Source organism: Pan paniscus, chromosome 13 (assembly GCF_029289425.2).
Source record: "Pan paniscus chromosome 13, NHGRI_mPanPan1-v2.0_pri, whole genome shotgun sequence".
Taxonomy (NCBI): Eukaryota; Metazoa; Chordata; class Mammalia; order Primates; family Hominidae; genus Pan; species Pan paniscus.
The window spans coordinates 126,477,670-126,499,502 of record NC_073262.2 but is presented as its reverse complement, the minus strand read 5'-3'; the positions used below and the strand labels follow the sequence as shown (position 1 = coordinate 126,499,502).

The 21,833-nt window shown below is 42.7% G+C and overlaps 1 protein-coding gene across 3 annotated transcripts in view; it reads left to right on the top strand.

The window, feature by feature from the left end:
• WDFY1 (WD repeat and FYVE domain containing 1) overlaps positions 1-21,833 on the top strand; it is a 97,959-nt gene that overhangs the window by 65,387 nt on the left and 10,739 nt on the right. For 2 of the 3 annotated variants that reach the window (XR_010109548.1, XR_010109547.1), the window contains exon 12: positions 1,153-1,354. Coding sequence is in view for 1 of the 3 variants with exons in the window: in XM_003818682.5 (XP_003818730.1) it covers positions 1,153-1,212 (60 nt within the window). In the remaining 2 variants the exon portion in view is untranslated. Of the gene's footprint in view, positions 1-1,152; positions 4,547-21,833 lie in introns of those variants that run through there. The other variant, XM_003818682.5, reaches the window with a different exon arrangement.

The following is a 21,833-nucleotide window of genomic DNA, read 5'->3' as shown; positions in this document are numbered from 1 at the left end:
CCCTATGGGTGGAGTTGACCTCTGGGTTCTCCCTTGCTGGCCTGGGCCCTCACCCCTGACCCATCTCAAGACATTCCTACGCTTGCCAATGTTCCTTTTCATCCTGGGCAGAATGCGTCCTCAGTATAAGGAACAACCACACATTTTAACAATTAAATCCCTGGGTCGCTAACACATAAATTGAAATGAAGTGTTTTATACTTAGTACCACTCTTTTTTTTTTTGAGATGGGTCTTGCTCTGTTGTCCAGGCTGGAGTGCAGTGGCACAGTCACTACTCACTGCGGCCTTCACCTTCCAGGCTCAAGCAATCTTCCCACCTCAGCCTTCCAAAGTAGCTAGAACTACAAGTGCCTGCCACCAGGCTTGGCTAATTTTGGGGGGATTTTTCATAGAGATTGGGTCCTACTATGTTGCCCAGGCTGGTCTCAAACTCCTCGGCTCAAGCGATCCTCCCATCTCAGGCTCCCAAAGTACTGGGATTATAGGCATGATCCACCATGCATGGCCTAAATACCACTCTTCAGTGGTGAAACTGAGATATTCTATATTCCTGATGGGCTTTTCTAAAAAAAAAATTGAATTTATACTAAAACATTATTATGATGTAATTTTTATGTGTAAAGACACTACCTATATGCTTTATTCACATTTTAGTGAACTACATTGTTTTATCTTTCTGAAAATCTTTTTGTTTGAGACAAGGTCTCGCTCTGTCACCCAGACTGTAGTGTAGCGGTGTGACCTCGGTTCAGTGCAACCTCTGCCTTCTGGGCTCAGGTGATCCTCCCACCTCAGCCTCTTGAGTGGCTGGGACCACAGGCATGTGCCACCACACCAGGCTAATTTCTGTATTTTTTTTGGTAGAGACAAGGTTTTGCCACGTTGGCCAGGCTGGTCTTGAACTCCTGGGCTCAAGTGCTACACTCGCCTCGGTCTCCCAAAGTGCTGGGATTACAGGCGTGAGCCACCGTGCCCAGCCACCTGGCCTCTTTCTATAAATCTTAAGGAGGTGTTATGAAAGAGGAGAATGAGAAAATTCATTAATTTGACACCTTTTCAGGTTTAACAGTCGTTTGTTTGTCTGTGTTGACTCTTGCCGTTAGACCTGGTTATCACTGCTGCCTTTTCTGCGTTTCTTCCTTCCTTGTAGATCTGGGACATGACACCTGTGGTGGGCTGCAGTCTGGCGACTGGGTTTTCTCCACACTGATCTGAGAGCTGGGTGGCGTCCACACCTAAGAACAGCAGCTCCACCAAATGAAGTCCCTCTCACGCAGCTCCACAGCGCTGTCTCGTGAATGGACAGTAGCCACTTACAAACAAATCAACATTTTTAAAAAGAAAATGTAAAGGTGTGTTTTGGGGCATTTGTGGAACTTACCCGTGGGGACTAATATGGAAAAGGTCTATCCGTAGTGGTTCCCTGAAGACTGGAATTACTTCAGCAAAACTTCCCCATGAACAGCTAATGTGTAGTGAAAGAATGAGCTAGCAAATGAGTTTTAGCGGGGACAAAAAATCAAACAAAAAAGTGAATGCTTAGAACCTTCTCAAAGCAGTCACAAGTACAGACACTTCACTTAGCCTGGGGGGCCTTCCAGGGTTCTTGTGGCTGTTGTCAGAGCAGGAGCTGGGGGAGGGAAGACTTGTTCTCTCTTTCTTGAGGGGTGGCATTAGGAACTTACGAAACCAGAGACCTTTCCCTATGACTTGGCAGTATGTGAATATCCTCTACACTTAGTTATTGATAAACTTCTTAAAGAGATCTGTTATTTTCAGGTAGTGCCATAATCTGCACTTAGCATTGGCTTGCTTCAGTTGTTTCTCTTCCCAGCCAGTATGCCACAGGTGAACTTTCGAGGTTGTCATTAAGTAAGTTGTGAAATTTCTGTAATAACCAAGGCAGTCCGCATTCTTCCCTTTCCCCCAAATTCCTAGGGCAAAACTTTTTTATGGTGCTGTTAACATGGGAGTCACACAAGCTGCCTGACTTTTTCTCATTGCCATTAGTAATGACTGATGGAAAACCCAGCCACCATTGTGATGCGAAATGATCAGTCTGTTGCCTGAAACAGCCCAGTCCTCTTAACTGAAACAGCATTCTACTTCTTATTCCAAGATGAGCCTCTGCAATATTCTGGCAATTTAATATACCCCCCACAAAAGCACTCCACAGCTTTTACACTATTTTGACTTTGAGTTATAACTAGTATTATTCATGTTTTCATAAAAAGAAGTTAGTGACCCAGAGCTATAATCATCCATCAAGTCTTCCGCAGTAATTCCCAACTCGTAAATTGCTTTCCTAACAACTAGCAAAAGCTGTTGTTCATAATGGCATTTCTAAAGCTTTTGGGCACTGTGTACCAGGATGAGGAAGAGAAGAAATGAGGAGCCTGTCTTTTAATATTCCAGTATTTGTGTGTTTGATTTTTTTTGACAACAGTACATATATCTGTTTCTCTAGGGATATGGAAGTAAGTGGAGAAGGGCCTACCTTTTTAAAGGACAAATATAAAAATAGATAGCAACAGTATCTTTGCTAATCTTACTAATGGATATTGATTAAAAAAAAAAAAAACCTCAGTACTGCATCACTGTGTTGGGATCATACCAAGACAATAGGGTCATTCCATATGATAAAACTAAAGGACTAAATTTGTTTTATAATGACGTCTTAGAGGGACTGAAAAGTTTAAGGAGGCGATCAAACTAAAATGTCTTAATGGCTGTGTGACACACGGAAGGAAAGGAAAGGGGGTCAGGCACATCATGTACTGGAATGATCTGCATTAAACATTGACTTGTCTTCAGAAATAAGACTGAAGGGTTTTGTTGTTCCTTAGAGTTTTCGTGTTACATCACCTAAAGAGATTTCTTTTAAAAACTTTCTAGACTCTTTGCAAAATGTATATTACTAACATAGTTTGGAAGAAAAATTGAGTAGTGGTAAGTTTTATTCAAGCACAATGTTGAATGTTAAGCTTCCTGTATTAATTTTAGTTCAGTTAATGGTTCAGCCCATACAAAGGTGCTATCCTAGGGATTTTATAAAGTCCTGAAAGGAAAATAGAATATGATCAATTCCTTGCCCTGTGGAAGAGTGCAGAACTGTGGTTTTGTTTTCCTTTGACTTCTGTAAAATGTGACCGTTTGACATCTGTGGTAGATTGAACGGAATATCACAGCTGCTGAGTTTACTCCATAGCTTTCAAACCTTTTTTATTTTAAGAAATTCTTGAAAAACCCTATGTTCCATGGGAACATAAAGTTATTATAGTGCCTCCTAAGGGGTTAATATAAATCAAGGAGGAAGTTTATATTTAAGGAAGAATTGGAGTGACGTATCTTAGAAAAGGAAAGGCTGATGTTTCCATATAGCTTGCTGTCCACCAGGCCTATCATTTTTCTTTTTAGAGACAAACATGACAGGCTAGTCTTGTCTCTCTCACATGCTAGGTAGCAAATGGGGTGATATTTTTATAGAAGTGGGCAAAAATTATTTTCTCAATTTTACTGAGTAGGCACAGAAGAAGAGTACAGATAGGCTGATGGTTATTGCCTTATTTTGACTGCATTTCTCTTAAATGGATCATTTAAATTAGTTCTTCAAGTAACAGTTTACTGGTCGTTCCATTCCTGAATATGCAGGCTAATTTGTACAGATAGGGATTAAGGAATACAGACTATTAGAGAAGATCCTTATATTTACATCTAGTATATATGTGGTAAGGAAATGCCGATTCTTCATTATAAACAAGTTTTAAAATTGTTCTTTCTTAGTTCAAATGATAGCAATACCCCTATAGCATTAGGTAGAAACAAATTATTCATTACATCGTAAATCTCTTTGCTATGTCCTAGCTCTGTCCTGCTACCTAAAGGACATAAAGAAATACTGTTGCTCTAGAATGTATTACTTTGTTCTCCCGTGAAAGAATTCAGTTTGTTACTACCTATATTTTTAAACTGGTGAAACTGACCCAAATATGTAATAAATACCATAGTAGCTCAGACCCAAGGAGATATTTTTCTAAAATCAGTTTTCATTAAAGTACTTTCTACTTCCGTTATTGGATATGGTATCTCCTAAAGTGTAAAAAAAATCTGTTACTATATAGTGATAAACCATCTGCTCATCGTAAGTGTAAGGCTTAACAAATAAGTAATACATGCTATATTTATTCAAGTGTCTATTGCTTAATTGTTAATTGTGAGCAGATTTATTGAATGCCTATTCTATTTTCTGCAGTTTACAATACAATAACTCTTTGAGTAAGTTGAAGTTTAATTGTGCAACAAATTTGTATTAGAGTACAATTTAAAGTGTTTTTCTCTATAGCCTTTTTTGACTGGGGAAGCAAGGGGTAATGTTAATTAGTACACTTTGTTCTTGTACTAGCTATGTTTCTATAAGATATGGTGCCCTGTGTATCCCAGAGATGCTAGAAAACTGTTCTTTGCTCCTATTTGTGGGTTCTGTTTTTGTGGGTTTTTTTTTTTTTTTGAGAAAATGTACACAATAAAACATTCCTTGCTTGTTACTGTGTTTGCCTACTATCACTTTTGTTGTAGTCAGCCTGGACGTAGGGCAATAACAGTAGCAACCATTTATTCAGCACCCTCTGTGTGCTGGGTGCTTTCACTACATTATCTTACTCAATCCTGGCAACACTTGGGCAAGGCATCATTCCTCCCATTTTACAGATGAGAAAACCAAGAGAATGTGTGTTATTAAGTCTGCCTTTCTGTCTTGAAAACACATGCCTTCTTCCTGCCTCTGGCCTGAATGTGCTAGCATGTCATTTGTGCTGTCTGTAAGGGTGGTGGGTATTACTGTCTCTGCTGCTTGAGGTAGCAGTCAGCATAGTGCAGGATATTTAGGCTCTCTGACTACACAGAGCTATCTAGTGATAACAAGATCAAGCTCTACTTCTCCTCAGCAGCTCAGTTTTGTGAGTGAACACGTGTGGTTCAGACCCAGAAGAACTGATACCTCAACTAAACCAGAGATTGATTTAGAAACCAGAAAGGCAGTGAATAGTATGTTTTTCAAAATAAATATGGCTTTCTTTTCTCTCATCATCAAAATATTATCTTATAATAAAAAGAAAAGGAAGCTGGGCGTGGTGGCTCACGTTTGTAATCCCAGCACTTTCGGAGGCTGAGGTGGATCATGAGGTCAGGAGCTCCAGACCAGCCTGGCCAAGATGGTGAAACCCTGTCTCTACTAAAAATACAAAAAATTAGCCAGGTATGGTAGCAGGCGCCTGTAATCCCAGCTACTCAGGAGGCTGAGGGAAGAGAATCGCTTGAACCCGGGAGGCGGAGGTTGCAGTGAGCTGAGATCGTGCCACTGCACTCTAGCCTGGGCAACAAGAGCGAGACTCCATCTCAATAAAATAATAATAATAAAAAAGGAAAAGAAAAAGATAGAACCAAAAAGTATAAAACAAGTTGTTTTTAAAATCATCTCATCCCACCACCTGGAGAAAACACCATTAAACTTATCCTGTATATCTTTTTAATGTTTTTATAAATGTCTCCGTACATATGTAACACACACTTAGAGATACATTGTTTTAATGGGACCATACTTGTTTTCCCACTTGATACATTATGGATAGTTTGCCCGTGTCAAAAAGTAGAGCTCCATGTTAGTATTTTTTATGGCTGTGTAGTTGCAGTAGACATTTGCTCCTGCCATCATCTGGACACATGTTGGGATCCCACGTCTCCATTTGAGGTCAAGAAAGGCCCTTGTAACTTGCTTTAGCAAATGAAACGTGGGCAGAAGCTCTTTACTGCAGGTGAGGCTGTGGTACCATGACACTTTCTTCCATGCCCCTCATGAAGCATGTGTTGGTGAAGTGTGACGCTAAGCCATTCTACAGATCACAACCGCTCTAGGACTGCAGTGGACTTTGCATGATCGAGAAATAAATCATTGTTTTAGCCCACTGTGGTAGGGGTGTGTGGTGTGTGTGTCAGGGATGGGAGAGTGGCTAGGGATTTGTGTGTGTGTGTCTTACAGCATAATACTAGCATGTATAGCAGTATCCCATTGTCCTATGTGGCTAAACCATCATGCATTTTACCAATCTCATAAAATTAGATTATATATGTTTAGACTATCATTGTAATTAAAACACTAAATATTTTTAAAAATTTTACATTTAAAAATATACAAGCTCAGCATGCTTATATGTTTATCTTGCCCACTTTTCCAATTATTTTCTGAGGATAAAGTCTTAAAAAGTGGGAATTGCTAGGTCAGAATATGCGTGTTATGAAGTGTTTTATTGTTATTGATAATATCCTCACACTGTTGCCAAGATTTGAATTTGTGTTTTTGGATAGGCAATAAAAAGGTATCTCTTAGTGTCTGAATTTATGGAATGGCAGTTACTTTACAGTGAAAATAATATCAATTTCCCAAGTAGAAAACTGGAAATTCTGAGGCCAAAGTCCAACCTCCTTTTCTAGTAACCCTGTATTGCAAACCAATTATTTACTTCCTATATTCTCTAAAGACCAGTGATTCTTAATTAGTGTTTTATGATACCATATTTTCTTTATTTTGAAATTTTTTTAAAAAATTATACTTTAAGTTCTGGGATACATGTGCAGAACATGCAGGCCTGTTACATAGGTATACACGTGCCATGGTGGTTTGCTGTACCCATCAACCCATCATCTGCATGAGGTATTTCTCCTAATGCTATCCCTTCCCTAGCCCCCCACTCCCCGACAGGCCCCAGTGTGTGATGTTCCCCTCCCTGTGTCCATGTGTTCTCACTGTTCAACTCCCACTTATGAGTGAGAACATGCAGTGTTTAGTTTGCTGTTCCTGCGTTAGTTTGCTGAGAATGATGATTTCCAGCTTCATCCATGTCCCTGCAAAGGACGTGAACTCATCCTTTTTTATGGCTGCATGGTATTCCATGGTGTATATGTATCACATTTTCTTTATTCAGTCTACCATTGATGAGCATTTGGGTTGGTTCCAAGTCTTTGCTATTGTGAACAGTGCTGCAATAAACATACGTGTGCATGTGTCTTAATTCTTTCTAGAAAGTACATTTTATTTTTTACTTTTTGAGATGAAGTCTGACTGTCACCCAGGCTGGAGAGCAGTGGCGTGATCTCGGCTCACTTCAAATTCTGCCTCCCGGGTTTAAGTGATTCTCCTACCTCAGCCTCCTGAGTAGCTGGGACTACAGGCGCATGCCACCACGCCTGGCTAATTTTTATATTTTTAGTAGAGACAAAGTTTCACCATGTTGGCCAGGCTGGTCTTGTGATCTAACCTCAAGTGATCTGCCCGCCTTGGCCTCCCAAAGTGCTGGGATTACAGGCATGAGCCACCACCCCGGCCTAATTTTTATCCAAAATAGATTAACATTAATGCACAGCAAGGAATGGAGAGTTGTCCCAAAATCGAGCTAATAAATTTGAAAGAACCTGGGACTCAGTCTTCTAGAGTACGGCTGTTAAACCTATGATGCTCTTAAAGGACTTTGTTACTTAAATCCTCCTAATAGGGATATTATCTCTTCCTATAATATTGAGAATAGCCAATAGCTTTGCAGACTCTACCATGAAAATCAAACACAACTAATAAAAGTTACAAAACAATCACATGATTTTAGTATTTCAAAACTCCAGGTATCATTCATTTATTAAATAAATGTGATATTGAGTTTTGGCAAGATAATAGCAAACAACCAGATTTTTTAATAGCTGTAGATTTCTTTGGTTAATTCTGTGATATTAAGTTTTGCAGGCTTGCATAATTTGTTGAATTCAAAATACCTTAACTCGACCAGGCACGGTGCTTCACGCCTGTAATCTCAGCACTTTGGAAGGCCGAGGCGGGCAGATCACCTGAGGTCAGGAGTTCAAGACCAGCCTGGCCAACATGTTGAAACCCCGTCTCTGCAAAAATACAAAAATTAGCTGGGCATGATGACGGGTGCCTGCAATCCCAGCTACTCAGAAGGCTGAGGCGGGAGAATCACTTGAACCCCGGAAGCGGAGGTTGCAGTAAGCTGAGATTGTGCCACTGCACTTCAGCCGGGGTGACAGTGCGACACTCCGTCTCAAAGCAAACAAACCTTAACTCAGAGAAAGAAAAATTGTTTTTGAACAACTTCACATTTATTTAAATGATTCTTCTAGATCCACCACATGCTTAAACTCTTGTGAAACTCGACCCATGCATGATAATGGCCTGTAACCTGCATTTCTGCTCTAGCTTGGAAGCCTCTGGAAGACAGGGGCTGGTCTTATCCTCAGTGTCCATCACACAAGACCTGCTCTGTCCCTGATCTTTAGACCTTTGATTTAGATCTTGTTTTCATTTATTCCACAGATTGGAGAGCAAAACTTGATACGTTTCTTCTCATGCTTTGAAAATGCCACTTTAGGCTGAATGTGTGGAAAGTTCTGTTGTGCAATTTTCCTCAAGCTGTTGGGGATAGAGGAACTCATTAAAGAGCAACTTTTATAATTAGGAACATCTGGTTGAATGAACCCACTGAGGTGTTAGGAAGAAAGGGAGGGGAGAAAGAAAACATATGGTCAGGCAGAAATTTGTTCATTTCTGGAGTTACCTGTATAAAAACAATTCTTTGCTCAGGTGATTTGAGGACTTTATTTCTAAGTTATTCATGTACTTTATTTTTTATTTATTTATTTATTTTTGAGACAGAGTCTCACCCTTTTGCTCAGGCTGGAATGCAGTGGCGCAATCTTGGCTCACTGCAGTCTCCACCTCCTGGGGTCAAACGATTCTCTAGCCTCAGCCTCCTGAGTAGCTGGGATTACGGGCATGTGCCACCACATCTGGCTAGTTTTTATATTTTTAGTAGAGATAGGGTTTCACCATACTCGCCAAGCTGGTCTTGAAATCCTGACCTCAAGTGATCCACCCGCCTCGGCCTCCCAAAGCGCTAGGATTACAGGCGTGAGCCACCACGCTCGGCCTATTCATGTACTTTCATATTTCTTGTATTGTCAGGTATATATTATCTGTTATCTGAGGGAGTCATATCAGCCGTTATCTGTCCAACGAATATCAAGTTGCAACTGTGCGCCGACAACATAGGCGAGCTTGCCGACATAAACCTCGGCACAGGCCTAAGGGCACTACCTTCCAATAGACCCCCAGAACAGCCGCTTCTCACCATTCTGCTGCTACTACCATGGGGCAGCCCACACTCATCTATTCCGGCAGCCCCCTGGATTAGTCAGGGTTCTTTAGAGGGACAGAACTAATAGGATCGATAAATATATGAAGGGGAGTTGACTCACACGATCACAAGGCGAAGTCCCATCATGGGCCGTAATAGGTCTGCAAGCTGAGGAGCCAGGAAGCCAGTCCAAGTCCCAACCTCAGAAGTAGGGAAGCCGACAGAGCAGCCTTCAGTCTGTTGCTGCAGGCCCGAGAGCCCTGGCAAATCACTGGTGTAAGTCCAAGAGTTCAAAAGCTGAAGAACTTGGAGTCTGATGTTCGAGGGCAGGAGGCATCTGGCACGGGAGAAAGACAGAGGCCAGAAGATTCAGGCAGTCTAGGCCTTTCATTTTCCTCTGCCCGCTTTTATTCTAGCCATGCTGGCAGCTGATTAGATGGTGCCCACCCAGACTGAGGGTGGGTCTGCCTCTCCCAGTCCACTGACTCAAAGTTACCCTCCTTTGGCAACACCCTCACAGACACACCCAGGATCAGTACTTTGCATCCTTCAATCAAGTCGACAATATTAACTATCAGCCGGGCGTCGTGGCTCATGCCTGTAATCCCAGCCCTTTGGGAGGCTGAGGTGGGTGGATCACGAGGTCAGGAGTTTGAGACCAGCCAGGCCAACATGGTGAAACCCCGTCTCTACTAAAAATACAAAAATTAGCCGGGTGTGGTGGTGTGCACTTGTAATCCCAGCTACTTAGGAGGCTGAGGCAGGAGAATCGCTTGAACCTGGGAGGTGGAGGTTGCAGTGAGCCGAGACCACACCATTGCACTCTAGCCTGGGCAACAGAGCAAGACTCTGTCTCAAAAAAAAAAAAAATTAACCATCACACCCCCTAACCAGTCTCCTTGTTCCTGCCCCTGCCACTGTCAGCTTGTTCTCAATGCTGCTACCAAAACGTGACTCAAATCATGCCATTCCTGTACCAAAAAAAACCTTCACAGCTCCCATCCCATTCATAGTGGAAGTTCCAGTTCTAAAATGTCCGTCATTCTCTCTCTGGCATCTCTCACTAGTCTCCCTGCTGACTCCTATCAAGCCACATAGTTCTCCGTGTTATCCTCCCTCTAACTTCTATAAGGACAGGGAATTTGTGCCTACAACAACATGAGCACAGTGTCAGGCACATAGTAGGCACTTAATACATAATACTGCTTGTATATGTAGAATTTGGGTGCTATATGCATAAATGAAAAGGAAATTATGTGGATTTGCTTAGGGAGTGAGCCTGTAGTGAAAGTTTTGAATGGCTGTTCCCCCACCATGATTATTCCTACCCATCCCATTACACCTGCCAAGCTATTGTCCCAATCTCCAAATGCGGAAAGGAGCATTTAAAGGAAGGTTTAGGAGAGATTATAAAGGATAAATACATGACGGATGTGATGAGATTTTTCTTGTCTTTCTAAAACATCAGACTCCAGTTCTGGGGGTTCTGATCATCATCAAGCTTTCTTTAAGACAACTCCACTTTGCAGCTTATGTTTGTGTGTGTGGTGTGTTGGTTTTAAAATATTTCTGCAAATGTCTATTTTTTATTTTTTGAGGCAGGGTTTTGCTCTGTCACACAGGCTGGAATGCAGTGATATGATTATAGCTCACTGCAGCCTCAAATTCCTGGACTCAAGTGATCCTCCTGTATCAGCCTCCTGTGTAGTTGGGACTAGAGGGATGCACAACCACACTCAGCTTTAAAAAAAAAAAAATTTGTGGAGACAAGGTCTGACTGTGTTGATAAGGCTGGTCTCAAATGCCTGGACTCAGCTATTCTACTGCCTCAGTCTCCCAAAGTGTTGGGATTACAGGCGTGAGCCATTACACCCAGCTCTGCACATTTCTTATTTATTTATTTTTTTTTTTTGAGACGGAGTCTGGCTCTGTCACCCAGGCTGGAGTGCAGTGGCGCAATCTTGGCTCACTGCAAGCTCCACCTCCCAGGTTCATGCCATTCTCCTGCCTCAGCCTCCCGAGTAGCTGGGACTACAGGCGCCCACCACCATGCCCGGCTAATTTTTTTTTATTTTTTTTATTTTTTTTATTTTTAGTACAGACGGGGTTTCACCGTGTTAGCCAGGATGGTCTCGATCTCCTGACCTTGTGATCCGCCTGCCTCAGCCTCCCAAAGTGCTGGGATTACAGGTGTGAGCCACTGTGCCTGGCCTAGCCCTGCACATTTTCAGACCTTCCTTCCACCTACTGAGTGGTGGGATCTGTGTGTCCCTCCCCTTGAATTGGGGCTAATAATCACTCATAGAATCACTAACAGAATATGGCAAAACTGACACTGTGCGATGTCTGAGGCTAGATTAGAATATGTCATGCAGTTTATATCTGGCTCTCTATGGGAAGCCAGCTGCCTGAGACCACCAGGTGTTCTGGTTGACAGCTGAGCTGAGTTCCCAGCCAACCACCAGCAGCATCAACTACCAGCCATGTGAGTGTGCCATCTGGACATCCAGCCCCACTGAGCTTGCAGTGTGGTTGCAGATCCAGCCGGCAATGGTTGCAGATTTCACACAACAGCATGAAAGGCCCCAGGCGAGGATAGCCCAGCTGAGCTCTTGAATTCCTGACCCACAAAATAGTCATCAAAATAAAATGGCTGTTTTAAATCACTAAGTTTTGGAGTGATTTGTTACACAGCGATACTAACCTGAACAATAGGCCCCTGGTCTCTTAATTCCTCATCTTGGGGGCAGAGGGCAGAGCAGTTTTCCAAGCAGAAAAAGTGATGTGGTTAAGGAACCTGCCCAACCTACTCAGTATGGAGCCAGGATTCAATTCCAGCCCTTATTGGCTCCAGCGTGTGCTTATTCTTTCTGCTAGAGCACTCTAGAAACATTCTTTCTCAACTGGAAGCTAATATGCTGGCATTCTTAGTATTTGCTGCTTTTGTTTTGTTTTGTTTTGTTTTGAGTTGGTGCTTCCACTCTGTCACCCAGGCTGGAGTGCAATGGTGCAATCATGGCTCACTGCAGCCTCAAGTGATCCTCCTGCCTCAGCCTCCCATGTAGCTGGGACTACAGGCGTGCACCACATGCCCAGCTAATTTTTGTATATTTTGTAGAGACAGGGCCTCCCTGTGTTGCCCAGGCTGGTCTTGAGCTCCTAACTTCAAGTAATCTTCACAGCTGGCCTCCCAAAGTGCTGGGATTACAGGTGTGAGCCATGGTGCCCAGCCTGCTTCTTTCTTATATTTATTGCTGTCTCTATTTAAGTCAGAATTAACTGTTGCTTAATGGATGTCACTGCCTTCTGAATTTCTCCTCTTCCATATCAATAGATATTTCAATATCTTTATATCCACAATCCACTTAATTCATTTACCCATTTATTCAGTTTGAATGGTCTCTGTTCTTGTTGTTTATTGTCTGGTATAGCTTGAACACATTGCTACTTAAAACTGTTAAAGCCAGGTTGCTTTTTGGTGCTAACTATAATTTTTAAATTGTAGATAAATAATTTCTAACTATAAGTATTTAAATATCTATGGTTTCCAAGTATTGGCGTGTAAATGACCAACCTGTAGTTTATCTGTATTTTTGCTGTGTTGACTTCTGAACCATTATATTTATTTTTTACATTTTTTACATTTTTACATTTATTTTTACATTAATAGCACCAGATGTTCTGTTAATCAGGAATGCCAGATAAAATATGTTTTTACATCTTGCTAGACTTCTATTAATATTACCTGGACATATTTAATAGAACAAAGATATTGATGAAATGTGGAAATGCGAGCAGCTTAGGCCACATGAATGAATGCCTTCTGCTAACATCTTCAGCCTTGAGCATGTGGGGTGTGGGGTGGGGGAACTAGTCTGAAATACTTGGTTAGATGCCTTTATTGTCTATTGAGAAGAGGGGCTACAGACATTTTATTATCCCATTGTGGAAAGCCATACCAAATATTTTATTTTAGAAGGGTGGAATGTGGGCTGAGTGCGGTGGCTCATGCTTATAATCCCAGCACTTTGGGAGGCTGGGGAGGGAGGATGGCTTGACCCCTGGAGGTTGAGGCTGCAATGAGCCTAGATTACACCACTGCAGTCCAGCATGGGTGACAGAGTGAGACCCTGTCTCAAATTTTAAAAGAAAAGAAAAGAAAAGAAAAAGAAAGAAAAAGAGAAAGGAAGGAAAGAAAGAAAGAAGGAAGGAAGGAAGGAAAGAAAAGGAAGAAAGAAAGAAAGAGAAAGAAAGAAAGGAAGGAAGAAAGAAAAGAGTAAATAGAAGAGTGACATTGTCCACTGAGAGCTCTGTGATTAAGAAAGCCAGTAAGTATAGTACTTCCTTTGGCATGTGGGCTACGTGCAAATTACAACGGCTTCAGAAAACCTCAAGGCTTTTCAGCCTTGGCTTTTTAGTTTCAATTACAACTTAAATTCAGTGGAATCCTGTTCACCTTCAGTCACTCTCTGGTATCATCAAATGGTGCAAAATTTAAGGAGGCTCTGCCTCTCAGGATCCTGCAAGAGCAGGATTGATATCCCTCAGCCTTGACTCATTAAATTCTCCACCCTAATGGCCAGGCTTTCCTCACCTTAATCCCAACCCTGAGTCACATTACCCTGATTTGCTTAGTATTTATCACAGTCTGAAACCACCCTGTTCGTTTATTTACAAATATCAGTAAATTATTTGAGATGGAGTCTCCCTATGTTGTCCAAGCTGGTCTCCAACTCCTGGACTCAAGGAATCCTCCTGCCTTGGTCTCCCAAAGTGCTGGGATAACAGATGTGAGCCACCATGTTTAGCCCATAGTCTTTTATTTTATTTCATTTTGAGATAGAGTCTTGCTCTGTCACCCAGGCTGCAGTGCAGTGCACATTCATGGCTTACTGTAGCCTCGACCTCCAGGGCTCAAGGCATCTCCTGACATCAGCCTCCCAAGGAGCTGGGCCTATAGGCACGTGCCACCATGCTTGGTGATTTTCTAATTCCAGCATCCTTCTACATATATTAGCTGCTTTCTACTGTAAGAAGAGCTTTTTCTTTACCTCATCTGTTTGCTTGTTTATTTATAAATAAATAAATCCATATCGACCCATGAGTTTTTATTTTGCTCGGTAGGTTATAATGCTTAACTATTACTATTTATTTTGTTGCTCAAATTGTTCCAAATTTTGCCAGTGGGAGCCCTTTCAGACTGGTTCCCTTGTCCTCTTGACCTGTCACTCTCATTCTTTGCGCACTTCCTTGCTTTCTAGCACAGGGAGACATTTCAGATATTTTTGATACTCTCCCTCGTGTCAGCTGTGGTATCTGCCATTTCTTCAAAAAGCTGTGGTTCCTTTCATGGTAATTAGAAACCAGATCTGGGTGCTGGGTGTGTTCACGATGCTTCTGTGGTGTGCCTACTTCTAGGCCTTCTCAATGGAGAGAGCTTAGGAACTATTAATAGGTGTATATCTCTACACACACAGATAGACTTACACACATGTATACCTACATACCTGCACACACAGATGTGTATTTCTGTACCTCTATTCTGCATTCTTCATGATAACTTCAATTCCAATCCAACACTACAGGGCTCATATATCAACCTTCCCTTTCTAGATTTATAACTCCCTTCCGCAACTGTGAGAAACCTATCTCCCATTATTCATAATAAATCTGTTTATTTGTTGAATCCTAGAATATACAGAAAATAGTTTCAGATCTCCTAATGCATACCTCCAGGAAGAAGAGGTGGAGGAAGAGGAAGGAAGAAGTGGAGGAGGAGGAGGGGGATAAACAAGAAGTTGTTTCCTAATTCAAGTTCAATATTTAAGAGTTATTCATCGTGGCCGGGTGCAGTGGCTCACACCTGTAATCCCAGCACTTTGGGAGGCTAAGGCAGGTGGATCACCTGAGGTCAGGAGTTCGAGACCAGCCTGGCCATCATGGTGAAAGAAAAGATGGAGGTTGCAGTGAGCAAAGATCATGCCACTGCACTCCAGCCTGGTGACAGAGTAAGATTCTGTCTCAAAAAAAAAAAAAAAAAAAAGAAAGAAATGTACATTTTAAGGTAGGGTTATTTCACATCTTTTTTTTTTTTTTTTTTTGAGGCAGGGTCTCGCTCTGTAGCCCAGGCTGGAGTTAAGTGGCATGATCTTGGCTCACTGCAACCTCCACTTCCTGGGCTCAAGTGATCCTCCTGCCTTAGCCTCCTGAGTAGCTAGGACTATAGGCAAGTGCCACCACAACCAACTAATTCTTTGTATTTTTTGTAGAGACGGGCTTTTGCCATGTTGCCCAAGCTGGTCTTGAACTTCTGAGCTCAAGTGATCCACCTGTCTTGGCCTCCCAAAGTGCTGGGATTACAGGCATGTGACACTGTGCTTGGGCCTTCTTATTTAATTATGATGAAAATACTAAGTCCTAATTATGCAATGATGTAAAATGTGTGCCTGGTATCTGAGCATGTGCGGTATATATCATTCACATGGCTCCTTACAAATTTTTTAGAAAAATTTTAAACATTGTTTTACAAAGACTGAGATTATACTTGTGTGAATTCGAACCATTTAAAACTTTGGTAACGTAATGGATGAAGAGTAAGAAGAAACTTTTATATATTTTTTTAGATTTCAAATCTTCAAAGGTAGTTTTTTTAAAAAATTGAATGTCTTTTTTAAAAAAACTAAAAAATTTTTTAATCTAGTGTTTTATATGTTAAAATGTATTAACTAAGGATAGTACACAATTAAGCACCTAATTGTGTTGAAAATGCAATTGCACATTTAGAAAAATTCTCCCTAGTTTATGAAGTTGTTTCTGTGCTCTAATAATCATTTCAATTGCTGTTTAATCTCTCTATTTAAACTATGTGTCTGCATCTTAATGAATCCAGTGGAAGCTTCTAATTAAGTACATAGTGCTGGATTTATTTACACCGATTGCCTAAGTCTCAAAACCAAGTCACAGCAGGATCCAGGGAAGCAGTTACATCTCAGAGAATAAAACACCGTTAAACAGAATTTATTCCCGTGTTTACACTAGTGTCTAGAAGCCAAATACTGAAAAGAACATAAAAGGAAGTGTGTGTGCTTTGAGTAAGTCTTGAAGCTACTTAACTTTTTTTTTTTCCCCCCATCAGGGCCCTTATTAGAGTTAATTTAATGAACAACAAAAAAACATGATTCGGCCGGGCGCGGTGGCTCATGCCTGTAATCCCAGCACTTTGGGAGGCTGAGGTGGGCAGATCACGAGGTCAGGAGATCAAGACCATCCTGGCTAATATGGTGAAACTCTGTCTCTACAAAACATAAAAAAATTAGCCAGGCGTGGTGGCACGCACCTCTAGTCCCAGTTACTCGGGAAGCTGAGGCAGGAGAATCTCTTAAACCCGGGAGGTGGAGGTTGCAGTGAGCCCGGCCTCTGTAAACTTCTTAAGGAAGAATGCCTGGGAGATGATTATGTTTTTAGTCTGTGATATGGTTAAGCTTTTTGTTCCCACCCAAATCTCATCTTGAATTGTAATCCCCGTAATTCCCACATGTCTCGGAAGAGACCAGGTGGAGGTAATTGGATCATGAGGGTGGTTTCCCCCATGCTGTTTTTGTGATAGTGAGTGAGTTCTCACAAGATCTGATGGCTTTATAAGGGGCTCTTCCTCCTCCGCTTGGCATTTCTCCTTCCTGCCACCTTGTGGAGATATCCAGCTACAAGTAGTTCTTTATAACAGTATGAAAATGGACTAATACTGGCCAGGCGCTGTGGCTCACGCCTGTAATCCCAGCACTTTGGGAGGCCAAGGCAGGTGGATCACCTGAGGTCAGGAGTTCCAGACCAGCCTGACCAACATGGAGAAACCCCTGTCTCTACTAAAAATACTAAATTAGCCAGGCATGGTGACACGTGCCTGTAATCCCAGCTACTCGGGAGGCTGAGGCAGGAGAATCTCTTGAACCTGGGAGGCAGAGGTTGCAGTGAGCCAAGATTGTGCCATTGCACTCCAGCCTGGGCAACAAGAGTGAAACTCCATCTCAAAAAAAGAAAAAGAAAAGAAAGAGAAAGACAATGGACTAATACAGTCTGTGTGTGTCAGAAATATTTTCCATTGCATATTAAAAAATAAATGACTAGCCAGGTATGGTGGCACATGCCTGTGATCCCAGCTACATGGGAGGCCGAGGCACAAGAATCGCTTGAATCCGGGAGGCAGAGGCTGCAGTGAGCCAAGATTGTGCCACTGCACTCTAGCCTGGACAACAGAGTGTGACAGAATCTCTTTCAAAAAATAAAATAAATAAAATAAAATAAATAAAAAGGCCAGGCACGGTGGCTTATGCCTGTAATCCTAGCACTTTGGGAGGCTGAGGCAGGCGAATCACATGAGGTCGGGAGTTTGAGACCAGCCTGACCAACATGGTGAAACCCTGTCTCTACTAAAAATACAATAATTAGCCAGGCATAGTAGCAGTCACCTGTAATCCCAGCTACTTGGGAGGCTGAGGCAGGAGAATCTCCTGAACTTGGGAGGTGGAGGTTGCAGTGAGCCAAGATCCTGCCATTGCACTCCAGCTGGGTGACAAGAGCGAAACTCTGTCTCAAAAAAATATATATATATTTGCTGTCAGCCTATGATTTTAGGTTGTGTTCCTTTGAGGCCAAGCCTGTCTGGATACAAAGTTGGTCACCTTTCTTTACAAGCAGGCTGCTCTCTCCTTTTCCAAATGGCCTAGTGTTACTGCTTTTATTGTGTGAGCACCTGAGTCCAGAGAGGGCAGAGAAGGTAAAGGTGATAGAGGGGGAGAAGAATTCCCAATATGCATTGTTTTTCTTTTCCAATCAAAGTACTAAATTCTTTACCTGGATTATTTTATTTAATCCTTTTAAGAACTCCTTGAAGTAGGAATTTATTTTTATTCCCATTTTATAGGTGAAAAAATGGTCCTCAAATTCTACTTCTTCCCTTTCCCAAACACATCCTTTTATTGCCTGCCCAGCAATTCTGAGCTCCCAGAGGTGGCCAAAAGGAGGGGCTAAGGAACATGTTCATGACAGCCTAGGGTAGAAAGAGCTTGGACTTTGGCCTCAGACTTATCTTGGTTTGAATTCCAGTGTTGCTACTCACTGGTCATGTTAACACTTGCAAGTTATGCAAACATTGTGGACATTCACTGGTTTTATTTTCTGTAAAATCAAAACCAGTGTGCAATAATATAACGTATGTAAAGATTAAGACATGTAAAGTAGCTAGTCTAGTATCCACGGTGGATAATAAATATGGGTTTCTTTCTGCTTCCTTCTTTCTACTGGAGATAATGGAGATGAACTGGAGCTTGAAGCTGCTTTGTGGAAGGAGATGGAGGAGAAGGAGCCTTTGTGGGAAGTGACCGGGAAGGCAAAGCTCACCCCGCAGTGGCAAGTTGCCATATGTAGACTGGTTGTTGCATCCTGAGTTCCTGGTTTGTGGCCTAAAAAGAATGTAGGGTGAGGCTGGGCACAGTGGCTCACACCAGTACTCCCAACATTTTGGGAGGCTGAGGTGGGAGGATTGCTTGAGTCCAGGAGTTTGAGACCAGCGTGTGCAACATAACGAGATGTCATCTCTACAAAAAATACAAAAATTAGCCTGGTGTGATGGTGCATGCCTATAGTTCCACCTTCTCAGGAGGCTGAGGCAGGAGGATCACTTGAGCCTGGGAGACTAAGGCTGCAGTGAGCAAGATCAAGCCACTGCACTCCAGCCTGGGCAATGAAGGGAGACCCTGTCTCAAAAAAGAAAAGAAAAGAAAAGAAAAGAATGTAAGGTGTTTTTACAAAAGGCTAGTACTGGGTGGTGCCAGTCAGTTATCTGACCCAGCCCTTAGAATACTTGTTACCCCTTAGTTTCCTGGAAGAAGGAACTATAAAGACTGAATGAGCAGGGTTGGAGGTGTGGATGAGGCCCCACTCTCCAAGGATGGCCAGGATGGCTCAGCATGGGGGACACCCTCCAATGGAGCTGCGGGCCTGAGAATCAAGGTCCAGAAAGGAAGAGTATCTGGAACCCAGGAACATTCCTCAGGGGGATCTTTTCTTTTTTTTCTGTTTTTGAGATGGAGTCTCACTCTGTCGCCCAGGCTGGAGTGCAGTGGTGTGATCTTGGTTCGCTTCAACCTCCGCCTCCCAGGTTCAAGCGATTTTCCTGCCTCAGCCTCCCGAGTAGCTGGGACTACAGGTATTTTGTATTTTTAGTAGAGGCGGGGCAGAGTGAGACTCTGTCTCAAAAAAAAAAAAAAATAGAAATGTTTGGAAAGGCATCAACAAAATATACTTACAGAATGAATTAATGAAGTTTCTAAGAACTTCATTCATAACCCTGGTTCATAAAGAACATTTTCCCACATAATGCCTTCTATTTTCTCTAGGTCAGAGGGTGGGGAAAGGCTCTTACTGGTAGCTATTACTCAAAATGAACACAGGAGGTCTCCACTGCCATGCCTTGGCCTAAAATGGCCTTGGTTTTCCTTGGAAGTCATCTGCATCTGCCTCTCATAAGACTATTAACTCAGTATTTAAGGTCCAGAACAAAAATAGAAAATGTTTATGTGGGCCGGGCGCAGTGGCTCACACCTGTAATCCCAGCACTTTGGGAGGCTGAGGCGGGCGAGTCACATGAGGTTGGGAGTTTGAGACCAGCCTGACCAACATGGTGAAACCCCGTCTCTACTAAATATACAAAATTAGCCGGACGTGGTGGTGCTTGCCTGTAATCCCAGCTACTTGGGAGGCTGAGGCAGGAGATTGCTTGAACCCGGGAGGGGGAGGTTGCGGTGAGCCGAGATCGCGCCATTGTACTCCAGCCTGAGCAACAACAGTGAAACTCCGTCTCAGGAAAAAAAGAAAACATTTATGTGGTGCTCTGGGAGATTCGTTTTGACCAGATATCCAACTCTGAGCATTCAGACTCTCATTTTGCCTGAAAGTGTAGATTTTATGCCAGAGAACCATCTAGGCAAATGTTCAGTGAAGACTAAATGGGAGAAATGGAAAATGTAAGACATTCCCAGCCACCTCCCAAGGAAAATGATTTCCTGTGTTGCACAGGGAGGCTCGGGTAAGCAAGCACCCCACTGCCATGGCCTGGGAGGGGGGACATCATTTGAGAAAGGATTCAAAGAGACAAGAATGAGACTGGGCGTGGTGGCTTATGCCTGTAATCCCCGCACTTGCAGAGGCTGAGGCAGGAAGATCACTTGAGCCCAGGAATTTGAGACCAGCCTGGACAACATGGTGAGGCTCTGTCTTTACAAAAAATAGAAAACTTAGCTGGGCATGGTGGTGTACGCCTGTGGTTTCAGCTACTTGGGGGGCTGAGTTGGGAGGACCCTTTCAGTGCGGGAAGTTGAGGCTGCGGTGAGCTATATAATTGCACCACTGCACTCCAGTCTAGGTGACAGAGTGAGAACCTGTCTCAAAAGAGGGAGAGAGAGAGAGGAAGGAACAGGGCCCTGTTCACGAGTTCTTTATTGATGAGGACTAATGAGGTTTGCGTGCCATTCTGCACAATAAGCTAAAAGAAAGAGGTTGTTTTCTAATAAAATTCCATCTCTATATCAGAGCCCAGCAGGCCTGCCTCCCCTGGATCTCCTCTCACCTGCTCCTGCCTCCATTCAGTCTCAGGCACTCTCTGTCTCTCCCACACCCTTCACCTGGCTGGTCTCCTTTCAGGCGTCAGGTTAAAGGTTTCTTCCTCAGAGAGTCTCTCCCAGAATTCCCCCATCTCAGTAGATTTCCCCATTATTCTCTATCACTGGCCCCTGGTTTTATCCATCAGAGAACTTTTATTATTTTTATTTTATTTTATTTCATTTTATTTTTTGAGACGGAGTCTTGCTCTTGTCACCCAGCCTAGAGTGCAATGGTGCGATCTCGGCTCACTGCAACCTCCGCCTCCCTGCAAACTTCACCTCCTGGGTTCAAGCAATTCTCCTGCCTCAGCCTCCTGAATAGTTGGGATTACAGGTGCATGCCACCACACCCGGTTAAGTTTTGTATAAACTCAGCTAGGGCAGGAGTACCATCTGTTTCATTCACTGGTGCATACTGTTAAAGGGAAAACTTCAGCTGAATTAAATTTAAAGAAGCTTAATTGAGCAATGAACGATTTGCGAATCGGGCAGTCCCCAGAATCACAGCGGATTCACAGAGACTCCAGGGATGCCTCATGGTCAGAACAAATTTATAGACAAAAAAGGGAAGCAATGAACAGAAATCAGCAGTGAGGTACAGAAACAGCTGGATTGGTTACAGGTTGGCATTTGCCTTATTTGAACACAGCTCGAATACTCAGCAGTCTATGAGTGGTTGAAGAATGGCCACTGGGATTGACTCAGGTGTTGTTACAGGTGCATGCTCCCAAGTGAGGTTTTCAATCTTGCCTGCCTATTAAGCCAGGTTACAGTTTATCTACAAGGATTCAAATATAGAAGTATGGAGTCCTTCTCAGGCCGTATTTAGTTTGCTTTAACAATGTGTACCTAGCACAGCACCTAGCACATAGTAGGTACTTAATGTAGAATGGCTGAATCGAGCTTAATAAGGAAATAACTAATGGTGGGTGAATGAGGTGCTTGTGAATAAGGAAAGTGGCACGAGGAGCCTCTAATCA